The sequence below is a fragment of the Gambusia affinis genome, linkage group LG18 (assembly GCF_019740435.1).
Source record: "Gambusia affinis linkage group LG18, SWU_Gaff_1.0, whole genome shotgun sequence".
NCBI lineage: Eukaryota > Metazoa > Chordata > Actinopteri > Cyprinodontiformes > Poeciliidae > Gambusia > Gambusia affinis.
The window spans coordinates 10,939,240-10,958,913 of NC_057885.1; the positions used below are offsets into that span (position 1 = coordinate 10,939,240).

General features: G+C 39.5%; 1 protein-coding gene across 1 annotated transcript; it reads right to left on the bottom strand.

The window, feature by feature from the left end:
- Positions 1 to 1,402: 1,402 nt before the first annotated feature.
- Positions 1,403 to 7,157, bottom strand: LOC122820103 (thialysine N-epsilon-acetyltransferase-like). Its single transcript, XM_044097280.1, has 6 exons — positions 6,732 to 7,157; positions 6,436 to 6,487; positions 3,624 to 3,707; positions 2,365 to 2,466; positions 2,241 to 2,281; positions 1,403 to 2,153 (listed from the first exon to the last, which is right to left on the bottom strand). The coding sequence occupies exons 1-6, from the start codon at positions 6,792 to 6,794 to the stop codon at positions 1,986 to 1,988; spliced, it is 510 nt and encodes a 169-aa protein (XP_043953215.1). The 5' UTR covers positions 6,795 to 7,157; the 3' UTR covers positions 1,403 to 1,985.
- Positions 7,158 to 19,674: the final 12,517 nt, after the last annotated feature.

Below are 19,674 nucleotides of genomic sequence, written 5' to 3' on the forward strand. Positions count from 1 at the left end.
CTAAACGGCGAGTTTCTTTTTCCACAGGAATCCTTTAAAAACTCCCTCCAGGCCTCTGTTTGTGTTGATTAGTGGATCTGAAAGCTGAATTTTGAGAGGACGGCCGAAGGGCAGATTAGTGCTGCTTTGTTGTTTTGCCCTTCAGGTGAGGGTTTTCCAGACGCTCTGCTGCCAAGTGACAACTATGAACACCAACGTTGCCAATTACCGGCCCACAACGACAGCAGTGGGGAACTAGAAAGGAGTTCAACCGAGGAAATGGCAGTAATGGTTCACCATAATGACTTTAGGGTCTATTAACACATAAAAACGCAGCACAGTTATTTTAGAGGAGGTTTTTTTTTAATTTCTAAAACTCTTGACTCTCTAGTTTGAGGTGATATAGTGTTTGACAAAATGAGCAGTGGCTCTCTACAAAGTCTTTGTGCTTTATATTCATGCATGATTTAATCATTTTAATAAGTAATGCGGTGCTAAATAGTTGCTCTAAAAAGAATCCCAATCAGCATGAGTGAATTTCTAAAGCACAGGGCCTTAGATTTATTCTAATGAATCCAGATGTTGGCACAATAGCGAAGGATAAAATCTCTTTCAGGATGTGTCGAACGCTTTTGGATTTTTAGTTAAATTAATTTTAATTAACACAGTGTGCATACAAGGAGGAGGCGAGATGTAATCGGCTAGTAAGCTAATGTTAAATCTACTAGCTTGTCAGGTGCAGAAAAAAAAAAAAAAAAAAAAAAAAAATCAGAGACCTTCAATACAGTCATGAAAAACTAAGTATCGTATTTTTCAGATTATAAGCCGCTACTTTCCCCCCACGCTGTGAACCATCCAGCTTTCAGCCCGGTGCGGCTTTTCTGTGGATTTTACTTCAACCACCAGGGGGCTCTTTAGCAGAAGATTATTGGTGCTGGTGCAGCCTATATATGTACGTTTCCAGTGTTTTTATAAAAAAAAACGCTGTAGATGCGGCTTACAGTGAGGCGCGCTCTATAGTCCGGAAAATACGATACACCCCACATAAATGGGTGCTACTTCCCCTATTAAATCAACAGGGGTGTACTTAGTTTTTATTCTCCATCGCTGTAATCAAGGACAAGGATACCTTTTTTGGTGACACTTTATTTGACGGGGTGTGCACAAGACTGACATGACACTGTCATAAACATGATATAACAACCTGTCATGAACATGGAGGAGTCTTCATGAATGTTTGACTGTTGTCATGAAGTGTAATTTGGTAAATAATGACACTTTTAATGCAAAGTTGCTTTAAAAGTTGCATTAAAAGTCCATTAAAATGGTCAACTTTGCATCAAAAGTGTCATTATTTACCGAATGACACCTCATGACAACAGTCATAAGCATTCATGAAGACTCCTTCATGTTCATAACAGATGTTATGTCATGTTTATGAACATGTCGGTCTTATGCACACCCCGTCAAGTAAAGTGTCACCTTTTCTTCCCATGACATTAAATGTGATTTCTGCATCTAGAAACCTGGATTTTTGTGCATATGAGTGTTCACCCACACTTTTGAGTAAAATTGATTTGACATCAAATCTGTTAAATTGGTTTATGATGGTATATTCTGCCAATATCTTCCAAATATTGCTGTGTTGCTTTAAGAGGATATAATGTGGAGCTTGATTAAAAACACATATTTTCTACCAAAAAGTACCATAAAAATATAGCTGTGGAGTGAAATTTTAAAAAGGCTACCCTGATTTTTATTATCGATACAAAATGATGAAAAAAACTTCACTTGGATATTTTTGCATAACTGTCATGGGCAAATCCAGCCGTAAAATGGCTTCGAGGTCCGACGGATAAATAATTGATAACTTAAGGTGCAAAAGGTTTGGCAAGAAAAAGCCACTGATTTACAAACCATCATGACGTTTTAAACAATGGGCCGTAAAGTGGAGCTCTGCATTGCCTGGACCGACGTCCAGGGTTTCAAAAGTCGCAGCGTTCGGGTTAAGGTTGTGCCAGGTGCTCCAGAGCCTCACCCTCGCAGCGCATGCAGTGGTAGCCCATTTTATCCGTGACATCGAAGCAGCCCTGGCTGAGGTAAAAGTCCACAGATGACTTGTTCCAGTCCAGAACCGTAAAGTTGAGCTGGTTGCATCCAGCGGCCAGACCCAGCTGTCGGACACCAACAGACATTAGCTAAACATTAGCACTTTCTTCTCTTACATGTTTATTTTTTAACGGTGCGCTGATGTCGCTCACCTGTGCTACCTTGCTCATAAGTGCTTTTCCAATTCCCTTCCCTTAAAGGACAGAGATTAAAATTAAGATATATTGATGCGCATTGTTATGTTAACAACAACAATCAGTGAAGAAAATTATTTACCTCGAAATTCTGGCATCACGTACAAGTCCTCCATGTAAATGGCTCTTCCTGCCCAGGAGCTGTAGGAGTAGAAGTAAAGTGCATAGCCAATCTTCGTATGTCCTGAAAGCGAAACGGTGGCTGTTAGACGTGTTCAGGGATTTCTTTACATTCAAACTCTGCTCTCTGAGGTTTTAGCGCTCGTTTCCCCTCATTTGTAATTAACCAAGCCCCCAATATTGAGCTCTATATCAATCCCTTTCCAGCTGTCCTAATAAGAAGATTTCTTGAGATTTATATAAAAAACTCAACAACACTGCAAATGACCAAAAACAGCACTTAGACTTTCAATAGGGTTTAGTACATGTCTAGTGGTTTGGGGTAGGGGGGTATTTTAAGTTACTTTTTTTTTAGCAAACATTTACATTTTGGCATCGTGTCTGTTTAGTAAGGACATAAGATAATTTGAATAACATAGTATAATCTGCTATGTCTAGATTACACAACTAGACAGATTTATCTTATCTGTTCTTAGCAGCTAGAACAGGATCTGAGTCGCTATTTCTCAGAAAATAGTTCCTTTGAAAATGTTTGCAGTATTTAGTTTGTATTAGCTTTATAAATCAATAAAATAAAAAAAATAAAAAATAAAAACAACGAAGAAGAAAGCAAAGATGAATGCTTTGTGTTGAACCTATGAAATTTTCCTTCTAAAAAGACTTTGTCAGTAAAACGTTTTCTGCCTTGGACCAATCATATGCCGTTCTTTAGTTGTGGTTGGTGACCGGGGGGCACACAAAATCTGTCCACAGATGGGCCCCGCACCGCATTTTGAGCATCCCTGGTGTAAATGCTTCACACATTAAACCGTCAGAATCAAACAGAGGGTGTACTTTCTTCTTCCCATGACTGTGTGTGTGTGTTACAGTCTTGGAGGATCTAACGCAGAAGCATGCCGCTCCTCCTGACTGTGCAGTCAGACATCCGAGTCCAGCAGACGGTGATCAGTGATGACTGCATGGAAAAATGTCCAGCTGGGCAGCGGACCATGTACTAACGAGCTCATTACTGCACACAGAGGAAGCAGTGCATCAACTTTATTACGTAAGAGGCGAATGAAGGTAGAGGACACACCAGCAGCATCCTGCAACATTAGGCTACTAACAAGCTAAACACTTACATTAAGAGCACCGAGAAATGACGCAACCTGCCCCGTCACGCTCCCGTATCAGTTCCATTTAGACAACGCTGCTCTGCGATTAGCGGACGCTTGTTCTCACCTTCTTTGGTTTTGTGCTGTTCCGGCACCTCGGCAACGATGCCGTGAAAGAACGGATTCTTGGAGAAGCCGTCTTGCTCCAAGTCTGGGAAAAGTCGACAAAAGAGAAGCCTGAATGTGAGGAAGCTGTGATTTCTCAAAACGAGAGGCGCTGAGTTCTGCTTTTTTTCTGCGATTTTAAATCTGATTGTCGTCGTTGGGAAATGAAAAAGGACGCAACACCTTGAAAACGTGTTCATGCTGTTTATACATTTTGTCACGCTCCAGTCAGAAACTTTGTATGTAACTTATAAAATAGAAGGAAAATTATAACTGACTTTCCTGTTGTTTTTTTTTAAAATTTAAATTAGCATGTATTTTTAATTTAGCAGCCTTTACTATGATTTCCAACCATAATCAAAACAGTCACTCCCCTCAGAAGTTACTGAACAAACTTTTCAGGTTTTTAGGTTTGAAACAGGACCTATCCCTATCTGAACAGTGATACGAATGCACTGTTCAGATGCCGCCTCTGTTTAAATAGCGTCCATGAATATCGATGAAAGCTGTAGCAAAACAGCTTTATGGCTTTCCATCAGTCATTTCCGTCACTGCTAAATACTCCGTTAATCCACATTAATATTGATCTCAGACAGTTTACTCATTTCTATTAGCTGGAGAACCACCATGTGACCTCTGACAGCAAACAATCTCAGTATCTGGATGATTCATTCTCTTATTTTGATTATTGGGGCCTGCCCATAGCAATGCATGGAGGCACCTATTGTTCTACACCCAATAGAATGTCTCTTTAAGTATGAATATTTATTTTTCTTCCGTGACCGTTAATGCGGCTCGTACCGCTGCGAGCCCACCCACAAAAGTGGTATCAAAACGTGCGGCTCGAACCCGGCATTGGAGCTATTGCTTTTGGTGGGATTTGGAGTTACCATGGCGACGTAAAAAGCAAAAAAACGACCCCAAAATCACTAACGAGCTCACCAGGTGCAACTCTCGTCGTCAAGGGGACGAGGCAACCACTAAATCCTAAAAATACCCTATTTTTGAGGATTTTCTGTGCCGTCATAACTTTATGTAGAAACGCCATTCAAACTTCATTTTGTAGATACGTCCGTGATCTCTTTTAAAGTGAAGACAGCACGTCAATATGAATTACGGTTTGTCCACAACTTCTTTCTAAGCGACCCAAAGTTTTTGATTTTTGGAAAAATCACAGTGTGAATGCCGCTCCGCTAGAGTGAGAGTCAGAGTGACATTTTGACCCCAAATCATTTTTTAACTCGCCCTCACGCTCACAAATATTGCATGATTGGTATGAAACTTGGTCATGACATTGATACGCGTGCCTGCTCCGGTCAAATGTTTTCAAACATTATCTAGCGCTTACGGTTTTCTCTCCAGGTGCTTCAGAGCAAAATCATGCGCCAGGGTAGCAGACAGATCTCACTGATTCACTTCCACGTATTTCTGAAAAATGTCAGACCTTGGCACACACTTTTTTTATCTCATTGCTGTTAATACTGCGAGTGAGGTAGAGATATGAATCGCAGGACTATCGGAGATGACAAATCACCCTCTCATATGCTTCAATCGGTTTTCGAATATGTATTACGGTTCCCGAACGGGAAAGAGTTGTTTGCAATGCTTTTTTGGGTCAAACTGGCTGGCTCAAACAGAGAATTGTCTCCCCCTGGATGTCTCACTCACAGCTGGCAGAGAGGATTATTTACCATGGCAACGGAACCCAGAGCAGGGAGAGCTGCTGAGGACTACAAATACGCATCACTGTAGTTCGAACTACTAGTTCAGTTAAAACAGAGGAGGACTGAGCTGGCCTTTAGAACAACTTGCTGCTATGGGCTGTATATAACTCATTTAACCCTGTCACTGTTACACATGGGATGAGTCTAGCCCTTTGAAATGAAGCTTACTGAAAATTTCAAAATAAAAGCCCTTGAAAATTTTTACATCAGGTAATTGCTTTTTTGAGCGTCATATGACTGATTTAATCCAATGACTGTTACACATGGGATGACTTTGACACTTTCAAATAAAGCTTAACAAAAATTTCAAAATAAAAGCCTTGGCAATTTTTACATCATGTGATTGCTCTTTTAGGCCTTATGTGACTGGTTTATCCAAAGCACTCTTACACATTGGATTAGTGTGGGCATTTAATATGAAGCTTACTGCAAATTTCAAAAATAAAAGCCTCAATATGCCCCTCTGGATAGATATCATTCTGCATTATCTGTTTCTCTCAGGTTAGCATTAGCCTTTTAGCTTAAATAAGCTATTTTCTATTTTTATGACTTATTAGCCATGTTTAGTGGAATAGTAAATGACAGTAAACATTCTAATGATACCCCACATGCTACTTAAAGTATTTATGTTTACTTTAGCATTTTGGCTAATTTTAGCTAATACACTTACTTTATCATACTGAATGCTGCACATCCAGCTTACTTAACATTCTTGTAATTCTCCACATGCTATTGATAACATTGCAGATTTCTTTAGCATTGATGCTAATTTTTAGCCTCAGAACGCTGGGTCCAAACCGACGGGCATACTTTGGGCATACATTAAATTTCTTCAGGAATTTTCTAGTTTTAATTATTTTTGATGTATTCTCTTCTTATTGGTCGATAATTAGACATTCTTAGGGGTCTATTTTTTTAATTTTCAGAATTAAATAATTTTTGATTTAGCCGACTGAGGCTCGGTAAACTGGTACCACCTGGGACATTCTTTCATACACCAATTAGTACATATAAAGATGGCCGTCACAGTAAACCCGCTAATATAATTACCTCTCTGAGTGACTTTAACATGATCAGCCATCTTCTCGTACTCTGCCAGCTCCTGGAAGGAGAAACAACTGTTTACATCAGTTGACATCATCATACGTGTCTTTTCAGGTCTGAACTCGGATCCATGAACCCTGCTGGCAACAAAACCCCAGTGCTCCAACCAGCTGTGGTCACATCCAGAAAAAAAAGCATTTACAAGCTTAATAAAACAATATCGCCGGCTGGTTTACAAAAAAAAAATCTCCTGACGTAAGCAGGAGTAATTACGCCGCTGGCTCTGCACGTGTCTTGCTCACCCTGATCATCCGCGCGATGTCCTTGCAGTCCTCCACGTTCGCCGCTCTGATGGAGAAGTCCATGTCCGCAGATGGATGCGCGGAGCTGCTACTGCTGCTGCTCAGGCGGGATTTAACTGGGAAGAGTTCGACTTTGACCCGCAGTCCACCGCTCGACCTCCCTAAGCAGTCTGGAGACGGAACCGATAGCGCTCTCCCCGCCCCCCAGGAAGAAGGAAGGCGCTGGAGGAAGAAGCAGCCCTACTTTCACACTAAAAGATGCTCGTACCTCATCAGAACTAGATTTTTTCTTCTTCTCCTTTGTATTAATGAAGCATAGTCCGAAATAACACGCAGTGAGTCCCTGCTCCTGCTTGAACCTTTATTATTCGCATTTACCCGTCTGTGCTGTTACTTTAACCATCCCGTCTCTTCCTCTTGCAGTGTTCACTTTGATCCTCTAGGTGGTGCTGCGGCCCGGTTTAACTAATCGAAGAAAAAGAATTAATGCAGGACGTATTTCAAAGTAGTAAATGTCCATTTGTACACATGGAGAGCATCTACCAGGACATAAAGCTGGAATTTGTGAAAGGGTTTTAAAAAAATTAATATCTAAATATGTTTAGGAGAACAAAAATAAAACCAATCTGTCAGCTGTTGCTGAACTAGAAAGCTCCGTCAGTGTCGGACTGCTGGATTATAGGTCCCTCCTCCCAGCAGCTGTTGCTCCCGACAGGCAAAAACTCAGTAAATGTTTACACTTCTGCTGTTTTTCTCATTTCAAATAACATCCCGGCTGTTATTTGCAGTTTTATTCAACTTCTGTTTTTTGCACAACTGTAATTTCTTAAAACTACCCTATTCAGGTTCATATTTTTTAGAGTCAGAGTATGGTGTTTTTAATAACTGTCCGGCATTTTCTTATGCTATAAAGTTGCTCTTCCTGTCGTCTGTTGTTCTTAGTCTCTGTTTTTATATTTTTATCATTGTATAAATCTACATGCTCTGATTTGCCTGTGGCTTCGCTGCTGGTACTCTTGAATTTCCTCCACTAGCATACAGTTTAACTCAGTTCAATTAACCCCAAAAGTATCCCCACACCTGGCAGATATAGATTGAAAACTGTACGTGGCAAGTAATGACACAAGCATCTCTCAAAGAATATTGAAGCATGTAAAACAAGTATTAATGTCAAAAGAAATGGGTTTTTTACATTTTATTGAAGATGGCATGTCAAAATATTCATGGTAATTAGTGATGTAACAGTAGGCAACCCCTTCATAATAAAGTTTTTTTTTATTTTGGATATTTTGAGAATATATGATGATGATGTCAAATATCTGAGGCTGAAAGATCTCATTCCCATCATCCTAATCTACAGGTCTCTCCAGATTCCCTGTCAGATTAAAGCTGTCAGACTCTGACCACTCCAAAACCAAATGGTCAATTTGAAAGGTACTCGGATTAGACGTTAGCTTCATCTGACAGATCCGGTTAATCCAGATTTACACTGGATGAAGACACCAGAGGAGTTATAAGCTGCAGGTGAGGTACTAACTCAAAGAACTCATAGATCCTCATTTTACCTCTAATTTAAGTCTTTACTGTCTGTGAGGACAGAGTAACACTTATTGCCTGTAGGGGGCGTAGTTGCCAAATCTGGTTTTGACAAGAGCAGCTTGTTTTCTGAAGCAACATGAACGTAATAACTCATGACAGAGACCTTTGTTGGGAATTAGACCCAAATTATTTCTATAAATATTTGTTAAAGATGACATTTGTCTCTGTTTTTGTTAACAATAATATAGTAAAAGAAAATGTAGCACTGAGTTTGAGACTTTGACTCATTCTTTCACAAATTCCTTTGGGTTTTTTTGTATTTCGCAGTGAATAAATTCAGGCATCGCTCATACTTTGCTTTTTTTAAATTCACCATACCTTGCTGTTTGAATGTTTTAGAAAAGGTTTAATCACAAGTGGGGTCCTGTTTTGGTGAAACAGGCAGGAATGATGACGAACATTGTGGATATGTCATCAAACTGTGAATCCCCAGGACCAAAAATAAGGATGATCTCATTATTTTACACAACTAGAGACAAACCCAAAAGCAGCACTAGGAGCAACTACAGAGATATGCTAGAGGAACTGTGAGCCGTCTGCTGTTTGAACGAAAACATTTTATCAACTCAGTTCATGCTATAATGTTTATTATAGTTTATAAGTTTAGACTTTTCTGGGTGGGTTCTTCACCACACAGCAACAAAATGAGGATGTTGTTCCAATGTCAATTTAGATTATTGAAAAAAACTGTGATCATGGACGGATAGGGTTTTCATTCTACATGAACATTCATGACTTTCTTCCATGAGATCCAAAGTCAAAAGATGTTTGTTTGTCTGACCCAATCACACCGAATGGACGCAAACATTACCTATTGACCAATTCATCTGCATGGGATTAAAATATGATTCTGTTCACGTCAGGAATGAGTCAACTTACAACTAAGAGGAACTTGACTTCCCTTTAGTGTTTTTGTCCGTCAACTTTGTTGACAACAAGTTTAAGTTTGAGCTTAGAAACATAAGAAATACATATTTTATTGCATAAACTCACTCATGTTCTAATTTATGAAATTGAATGTATTGCATGCTTAATACAATTGTTGTACTTGTGTTGGTACAGCTTGTCGTCTATTTTAGTATTGCAGCTTTGTTCTGTTTTTAACAGGCAAGTTATTATTTTTTTAGTTTGTAGCTATGAAACAAATGAATGAAACAAACCTAGATTTCTCTTCGCTAGACAATATCTATCCCTATAGGTTACAAGAAAAAAAAAATCTAACAGTTTCAATAGTGGTTTATCTTCCATATTTCATCAAAGGTTGTCCTTATCTCTAAAATTGCATAAGTTTGCTCATGGAGCCAAAAATAAACATAATTTCTATTCCATCTAAAATGTAACTGTACATCACTGATCAAAAGTATGACGATATGATTTGGTTTAAGTTTTAAAAAACTGCAATCTAAACAACCAATGAACTTTGTTTTCTTTCTAAATTGTACATTATTTCATTAAAACACCAAAGCTCACTTACCCTGTGTAATCATTACATTAAAGTGTGGTGTAAAATCACAGAGAAAGCAGACATTTTACAGAGAAAGCAGACATTTTACAGAGAAAGGAGACATTTTACAGAGAAAGCAGGCTCTTTGGTGAGTAAAATCTGCTGCAGCCTAATAATTAAAGGGTGATTCACAGTTCGGATATGTCTTACACCATCAGGTATGTTAACCTGGTTGCGGTTCACTGCACTAACTGTCTAACTAACATGTCTACCTCGCTGCTTTCCCTTGCAGTGTGCCGATTCTGGGCACATGTTGCAGCATAAATAGGAGGCTCTGGACGCTTGAAGCTAAAAATAACCTCAGTAAGCTATTTGTCACAGTGTACGGCTTTCTGCAGAATCCAGGGTGGGGAGGAAATGAGCAGAGAAAGGGGGAATTTTATTTTTTATTTTTTTTATTTTTTTCTGGGCTCACCTCAAAATGCTTGGTGGCCAGCTTTCAACATTAAAAAAAAAGAAGAGAAAGACAGCCTGTGTGGCTATTAATAGCTCCGGAGAGACGGTGTGTCTCTTTAAGACTGACTAACGGTTCCTTTCATGGGACGCAGGCAGAAAAAGCAGAACATTGCCACCGTTTTCATCAGCGGCCTCTCAGGCACCGCTGATGACGTGCATGAGACGCCCCTGACTGTTTTTACAGACGCACACGGGGCCTCTGAGGCAGCTGGGAGTAGAGACATTGTAGCCAATATTAGTCAGTCGAGTGTGAGTAAGAAACAGCGGGGTCTTGTACTAGCCTACACACATTGCAACAATGCTAGAAATCTCATTAAAAAATTATAGTTTGCGTCCAAATGCTGCGTATTTTCCAGTGTCTCCTCATTCCTTCGTGCCTCTGAATAACGTGGAGGAAAGTGTTACATCCGTAAACCACCGGAATACGTTTGCTTTTCTTCAGCTGAGGTTACGTGGTGACGTGTTGGATTGTTTCTCCGCTGTAGATGGTTCCAGATCAATTTAGCTAATTTTGAGCTCTCTGGAGATTATACCTTCTCCTACATAACCCACTAATCAAGTTGGTCATGTGCCACGCGAGAGCTTTCGAGGAGGCGTGGAGTGGACGTCTTTTGTGCCTTTTCTAACACAAGTATGAGGAATGTCCCATTTCGTAGGGTTAAACACATATTGTAGGTGTTTGCAGCCTTGAGAGTGCTGCTCTGTTCTGCTGCCTCTTCTGATCCACTTGTTCCTCTGGAAGCACAGAAAAAAGAAACCTAATAGAAAGCTCTGGGTCAATCCTTTAAATTTAGTTACTTTGAAGCTCTGCTCTGAATAGCCTCAATTTTCTAATTATTAAAAGAACATTTTGTACGTTGACACACAACCACAGAGTATCAGTGTACGTTTCTTGGTCGTTAAGAGTTTGGATACATTTTTGAGAAGGTGCCTAAAGTTTCGTGGCTAAATAATTTAGCTGAGGTTCTGATGTGTTGGAGTCACATTTTCATGAGTGAAAAGGCCAAAAATGTCCAAACTGAAGCCTCTTCAGGGTCACAGAGCAGACGTTAAGTTTAGCCTCCGTGACATGAATACAGTCTGTTCTTGTTTTTTTTTGGTTTATTTTCCGTTATCTTTGTCCATCTTTGAGTTTCCCATTGTTCTCCCAGTGTAAGTCCTCATTGTTTTCGACCCTGTTTTGTTCTTTGGCTTTTGGATGTGTGCCCACGCCCGCGGCTTTTGGATAAGTTTGTTTGTTTTTGGAACTAACTTCCCAATCTGTGGAATGCCTGAAAGGAGTTTGTCCCCAATCCTGACTTGGACTTTTGTCCCCAAATCTTTCTTCAAATCCGCGTCTCTTGAAATCTTACGCACGAGTTAAACATTTTGCTCTTTTACTTCCTCCTTCCCACAGTCAAGAACAGAAAACGGTTTAGAACATGAATAGATTCGTATTCACAAACAAAGTGAATATGGAGAAGGAAAACTTTCTTAAGATCAGAGGAAAGGGTGTTAAAGACTGCTCAGAATTGATCTAATTTTAAGTTGCAGGTCTCTCACATGAACTCTATCACAATGTTGGTAAATGCCTCATTTGTCCTGACACATTCAGAATAACCTGAACGCTATAAATGGAGAACAATTGTGAAGCAATGGAGACAGATCCACCTACAGTCAGCGTAGGTTTCCTGACTCAATAGAGTCAGTTGTGCATTATGAGTGTGAATTTTATCTCACTTATGTTAGTTTTTAAGTCTTCAGAGGCTTTAAAATAAAAATAAAAATTTAATTGTATGCTCATCATATCTTTATTCAGGAAGTGTTTACTTTTAATATGGCTCACTGCCCAGAGCAACATTGGCTTGTGGGGGCAGCAGCATCAGAAAAAAAAACAAAACCCTACATTTTAGTTTACCAAACAAGTTTTCTATGGCTTATTTGCACATGCAGTCAGTAGGGAGCAGGCAGTCGGCTGTATTGTGTGCTAAAGTTGGTATCTGGATTTTTTTCTGCTTTGCATTTGGTCAGTTGTAGTTCAAAATTCTAAATATGTAAACTTGTTGGACCTGAACTGGGTTTTTCTACACCGATGAGAGATTTAACTTGAAAATTTGAAATACTTTTCAAGGTTTCCCCCAGAAAACTTGCTAAGCGTGGTAGTTGTGGCCCTCGGTCATCCGGCTGACCGCCGTGTTTTTGAGTTAAAGCTTCACGGGAAATTTGAAAAATAATGATAATTGTGATATTGGAAGATTAATACCTGAACACCAACTAAAAAAATCTTAAAAAATGCAAACATGAAAGAAAATTAAATAAATAAGCAACGATTAGCCTGGTGGCCCATCAGGCTTGTAATACACTGAATAAAAGCCTGATTTTATTGTATTTGTGAAAACACACAAACACTAACTTGTGTTTGGCTGTTTGTGGTTCGGTGGGTGGAGGGGTTAAAAACGGGGGTCTCGCCCAAGGCACCGTTCATGCACCAAACACCACTGTTGACAAAATGCAATGATTACAAATGCTCTGAGGGTCCTGGGTTCAAATCCTGGCCTGGAGTCTTTTTCTAGAGACTTTGCGTGTTCTGTAAAAACGTGACACTTATCGCAAGGCGTTTGTCTGCTGAATATGACTAATTAAAGAACGAGCAGTTTCACTAATTGAAATAAAGAAATCCAAAAAGTCAGACACTGAATCTTTGGCAGCGGAATTGTTTTACATATAGATGTACGGTTGATACGAAACAAGAAATAAAGCAACACCATTATGCATATGTACACTATGATTATATTGCAAGAGGAAAACAAAATATCTAAATCTCACAATGACTCCAAGAGGCCGACCTAAGCAACCAAAGTCGCCTCGCTCCTGTTAGAATGCACGAACAGATCTGTTATTACATAACACTGGCGCTGTTCACACCTCAGGATACATGGCTTCCTCTGTGCCAGCTTTAAAAGGTCAGTTTGGAAAAAGCCGCGCAGCCAACTCCTGTTGGTTTCATAAACACAGCCTGATGTGTTTCTCAGTGAGCTCCACCTACTAAACCCGGTTTCTCCAGGCCAGTTACGGTTCTGGTGGAAGCTCTTCTAATGATTACAACCCTTCCAGTAAGAAACGTACTAACCTGAATTATGGAAGCAAGCAGTTTGTTCATTTGAGGGCTTTAATGGTTTATTTGAACCGTTTAGTTTGTTTTAATACGACGGAGATCATTTTAATTTTGTTTCCCTTCAGCTGGAGTAAGTAATAGTAACAGATCAGATTACACGCTGTAATTTGATCCAGCAGTAGCATTCAGATATCCAGTGTGAATCTAAATCCATTCCTACTAACAGTCGGTTGGCAAAACTGCTTGGTATTTGTAATTCCTATCAGATTTAGGTAAAATCCATTCAGTTTGGCTTGTTTCCTGACCCAGCTTTTATGCATTATTCATAAATTTTTATGGATCTTGTTGAGAGTATGGGTAAAATATCATATATTTTACTGTACTTATAGTTACACTGCAGGTACAATATGTATAAAATAGCTGAAACTAGAATTAATAGAATTAATTCTAGTTTCAGTGACAGACTTCACAGGGAAAGTGACATTTTTAACCACTTTGGACATTTAGACTTGCAAGTGATGATGTATAGTGCTCTGAAAACAACACATAACTCATTTTCACCCTTTTTTTCTATGTTTTCAAGCTTTACTTTTGTGCTGAAACTGTTCATTATTAAAAAGCAATTTGAAAAATCTAGGAGTTACACTCATTAGCGATGTATAGCACGGTCTTCTTTTACATTTTCTTGTCCCATGTACTGCCAATTTTACTCCATGCCGATAATTTCTCAGATGTATAGATGTCCTTTTTTTAAAAATAAAAAAAAATCCTAAAAATGGTTTGGTCCAGACCAACCCAGTCTGGACCAAACCAGGTATTTGTTTGCCTGTTTAACTATCAGATTGAAGACTATCAATAAAAGTGCAGCTCCAAACAGGACATTGTGTCTCTTTTTTAATGTTTTTAATCATCTTCAGTTTCACATTTACCGGACAGACTTTCTGTAACTTAAAGCTTCTCAGAAATGCTTGTAACCCATCTGCGAGGCTCCGCTTGGATCCTGAGTCGGCAGAGCTATTGTTTCTGAGAAAGTGGGTCCGACACACTCGCCGCCTGGATGCAGCATGCCTGGTGCTTCTGAGGGCCTTACAGGAAGCCACATCCTCTTCCTGTTTAGTCTGAGCTCTGATTGGTCCCGGGGAACAAGAAAGAAGTTAGCATTTCATTTATCAACTTTTTTTTTTAAAGTACCAAAATAAAAACAGTCAAAACAAAACAGGGAGCCACCTTCACCTCCTCCCACGTCATCCTCCTTAAATCACCTTTTTAGGACTTTCTTTAGCTTTTCATCCATGATATAAAATATGAGAGCAGTATATGTCTGCTTGTAAACGAGTTCATATTTTTAGTCGATTTATGCCAGAAACCTTTAATATAAAAATCCAAGCCAGTTAACATACGAGTGCCGAATGGTTTTCAGATGTTGCAAATAAACGAGGATCTTCCCTCCTGTCTGTCTGCTTGTTCAAGCTCACAGAGATGAGTGAAGGGGACAAAAAAGGGAAATTATCTCATCTGCAGACTGATGCAACTCTCAAGTCAAGATAACTGATGGCGAGGGAAGCAGACATGGTGTCATTCCCTCTGGTCCCATTAACATGCCTTATTAGGACATCTGCAGCTGTGCTTGTATTATGATGCTAGTCATACGGCAGATGTTGAGTTTAGGTTCCCCCCCTCCCCCCTCCTTTCCCTCCTCCAGACAGCCTGAGTCATGTGACTCCCCTGAAGGTCGGGTCACCCTGTGAGGCTCCTGCCGAAGAGGAAGCTGGCAGGAGAAAATTGAACAATAGCTCTGCAGATGCATTTTCGGGAAAAGATAAATAGACAACCGAGTTCTGCGTCCCGGCGCGGCTCCACTGCAGTGTCCACTTTAAACGCTGTTGTGTAAGGTTTCAGTGGAGGGTTTTGTAATCCTTTGGTAAACATCGAATCTGTGCTATCAGTGCGGGCTAAATTACAGCATTCGTGAACTCCTCAAACACACACACACACACACACACACATACAAAAAATGACTCATTTATAAGCGCTGTATTTCCACTCTGGTGATAACAGCTAAGTAAAACCAAGCAGCTTCCCTTTCTGGGTCCAGATTGTTTTGCCTGCAGAAAAAAACCCCCACATCTCCTGTTCCACTTTAAGGCATGAAGGAAGGGTCAAAACTGAGGTCACTCGACGGGAATCATTTACTGACAGACAACAAGTGACGTGGCGAGTCTGTCTCAACGGTAAACAAGCATCGCGGGTGAAAGCGTTCCAGGTAGCCTGGAGCGTCTTTCCGAGCGCGAAGGTGACTGACATGAACTCTATCGTCTCTCCAGACGGGTGAAGACGTCCGACCAAGCAGAACTGCGAAAACGTCTCGACTCATCCACCACTTCGTTAAACTGTCCAAGGAGTCGGACGTCGACCCAAAGGGTTGACTGATTTTGATAAAAAAAATTTCAGTCCAGCTGAACCATTTTCATGTTTCATTCCTATATGACTGATTTATAACGCTAAACTTTTAGTTGCTCTGAGATAAAAGCGCTCTGAATTTACATTCTACAAACAAGCATCATGTCTGACCTCCATCGCTCTACTCCTTATTTACCTTGTGTGTCTCTGATGGTGCTTTATTTGGTGCTTTTGAATGTAACTATGTTTGTAAAACATTTCCACGTTACCCTTTTTGCACATCTGATTTATGCGATTTCCAGATGAGCCACTCTCTTTTCCAACGTGTTTATAACTTTTGAAATATTGTTGGTTTATGTAATTGCTGGGCTTGTAAAATGAAACATTTCACATTAAAATATTTTTTACTTTTGAAATAAAAAGATAAAAAATCACCACAACAGCTCCTGATTAGACATATTACTGATAAGTGTTGTGTTTTCTCGTGAAACAGTCACTCCCTTCTTCATCTTTTTTCTTTTTTGAGCCATTTGAGAATTTCACTTCCTATCTGAACTGTCTCCCAAGAGTTTAACTGGACTTTCATCTAGTGTGAGATAAGAACGCCATTAGTTTTGCTATTCTTTATTGCATAAACCAACACAAATGATATAAAAGTCAAAATTAAAAATAATAAGACAGAAAAGTGTCAATTCTTGCAGCTACTTTGATATTAATTTAATCTCTTACTGCAAACAGAGAAGCCAAAGTGTTCAAAGTTTGTAATGTTTGTCCTGGATCCTATCGAGCCTCCTGAGAATGCTAGGTAGGTTTGTTTATGTAGCACCACAAACTGCTTTACATCAAAAGGAGAGACAAAAACCCCCCCAACAACATAAAACCATTGCATGAAAGAAACAAATGTTTCTAACAATTCATTAGTCAAATAGTTAGGTCAAAAACTGCATGTACTCAAAAATGTTTTCAGTCCTGATTTAAATGAACCAATAGTGTCTCAGGTTTTCAATGACTTTATTACAGAGTTGAAGAGCAGAGGGACTAAATGCAGCTTCACTTTATTTACTTCTGTTCCTGGGAAGAAGTAAGCAGGAAACATGGATCCACATGGTTTGTGTTAGACAAGTAACTCAGGAATACATTTCGGTCCAATGTCTATAGACCGGTAGCAAGAACGAAAGTCAGACATACTACAAATGGAAAACCAAAGCGGCGAGTTTACAAGTAACGTGATTCATTTTCCTGGAGTTGGTCAGGAGTCTGGCAGCAGCGTTTTGGATGAGTTGCGGCTACCAGAATGATTAAAGTAAAAACACGGTGGAAAACACGCAACCTTGTGAAGAAATAAAGCTTGAAATACTTTCAAATGTTTTGTATTTACCTTCCTGGAAGACCTACAGTTTCCTAACTACAATGCAGCTTCACATATGTTCTAATACCGAAATGACAGAAAAAGATGAAACAACTGTATTTTATGTCAGCGGTCACGTACAGGTTGCTTAATTTTTGTCTTTTCAGCACTCATGAACTCTTTATAATTTGAAGTTACAAGTACACCTTCATAACCAAATATTCTTGGTCTGACGTTCCACAAAGAGGAAACACATAATCCCACTTAGTCCGTAGCTGTACGTAAATATCACTGATACACGTAAACATGAAATCACCAGTAAAAGGAGTAGCAGAACCTGCAGCTTGAGTAATGCGCATAGTGTTTTTAAAAGCTCCAAACATACAATAACTCATGCGCTGCTGTGGAAACATCCTGAGGAAACGGTGAGGAGGCATCAAAGCCTGGGACGGAGCCAAAAACTGTTCAAATGAGGCCAGTAAAGTCCAGCCATCAGATAATGAAGTCAATATTTGCAATGTAGTTTTTCAAATCCCAGGCTATATACATATAAATTGATTCTGACACTTTTATCTTTTTTTGATTTATTTCGCCCATATCTGATTCATTTTAATTTCAATAAGAAAGAGGAAAAGTTTACCGTTATTCTAGGACCTTCTGAGAAAGCAGGTTCCCTGAATGAAACAGAATGACTGCTAATCTTACTCAGAAAGATCAGAGAGTGAAAAGCCCAGGATTGATGTTTACAGCTTATTTTGTTGATACTATCACTGGAAAGCATGTAGAGAAACACGGGAATTGGGGAACGTTTTGTACCAAACTGTTTATAGCCGCCTTGGTGACATTTTACTCCTAATTCAGTCATAATCACGCTCTTTTAATGTAATTTCTTTTCTTTTTTTTTTTTTGCTCAGCAGAACCCTTTTACCATTTTATTTCTTTAGCTTTTTAGAAAGTAAAGAAATCCTCTTCCATGAGATACCTCATACCAAACAAAAATTAATTCTCACCCTCCTCGGGGGAATAAAAAAGAAGAAGCTGCCAGTCGGTTCACATCCGTCTTGGAGACGTTTGTACCAACTTATTCGTCACTCCTCACCCGCCCTGGGGACAATCCTTTTACATTACATCATACATAAATTCAAATAATGTCTGGGAATAATGTCTTGTTCCTGCTAGTAAAAGAACTCATTGCTTTGTTTTCCTGGAGCATGTATATAGGCTTTTACAAGCCTTTTGTACCAGCCTTGACAAACAATGATCTGCAGTCATTTTCTACAGTCTACTCATATTTAGCTTAATAGTTATGTCATTATGTGACTATAAATAACGTCTAGGAGCTGAATCTGCCCAGTTCTGTCGTATTTCATGAGAGCTGGCTGGTCTAGTACCATCAGTGGAAACGTGGAGTTAAAACAATCCTCATGCAATAACATATTATTGCATTAAATCCTGTGAGATTTAAGCATTTTAGGGGTCATTCACAACAATCAGTGGATACAAAATGGGGAATCGGCTCAGATCTGGAGCAGAGTTACTTTCACATTTTCTCATATTTCGTAAGAACAGTGTCATTCATTTAGTTTGGCACAGTCATACTCATCATTACAAAGCAAAACCTCGTAATGCCTCGAGGTTATGAAGTGACGAAGCTTTGGAACGCGTAATTCGTAACCTGAAGTTACCCCCCGATCTCAGAGACAGCTGGTCGTACCGGACTCCTGTCAAAACCATACACGGGCAGAAAAAGCAAATGAAACTACTCCCTTTGCGTTTTCTATTGTTGTAATGATGATGCAGCAGAACAGTCAGTGAAGTTATCATTCCTGTTTTCATTATTACTGAGCTGCGTTCAGCTTCCTACCAGGCCAGCCCTGGAAATGCATCACCCCTGTATGTTGTCAATGCGGACACTATATGCAGTTTTAGTTCTTTGAAACAAAGAGGCAAAGAGTAACAAGCTTCTGAAGAGAAAACATCCTACATAACCTATCTTACAAAATAAATGACAGGAGTCTCAGCACTTCAAACCATAAAACGGTGAAGGTTGAATGACGCCCAGTAACTTGAAACTACTTCCTGACATCATCCACAGCCAGATGAGTTTTGATGTAAATACATACATATTTTTTAATCCTTAACAAAGCTAATTTATCTGTAGAGCTGCAAAGAAAACAGCACCAAAACCACTTCTCTGTTTGCGCTCTCTGTGGTCAACTCAACACGTCTGCGATCTCCGTATTTATGAAAAGTCTAAATCATTTTGTTCCCCTTTCTCTTATTATAATATAGCTAATCAAAGAAACGTAAACGCCTCACCCTGGTGAATGTGTGCCGTTTGAGGTTGCGCTGTTCTTAGAAATCTGTAATGTTTTGCACCCGCGATCGGCCTAATTTGGTTGGACTTGAATAGTAATTTCAATCGTTTTTCAGTCCACTGTAGCCACTTTTAGACGTGGAACAAGAGATTGTGGCACACAGCAGGCAAGACACGAGTGAATCGTTTTAAAGTTAAACATGTCAAGAAAAAAGAAAGATCACA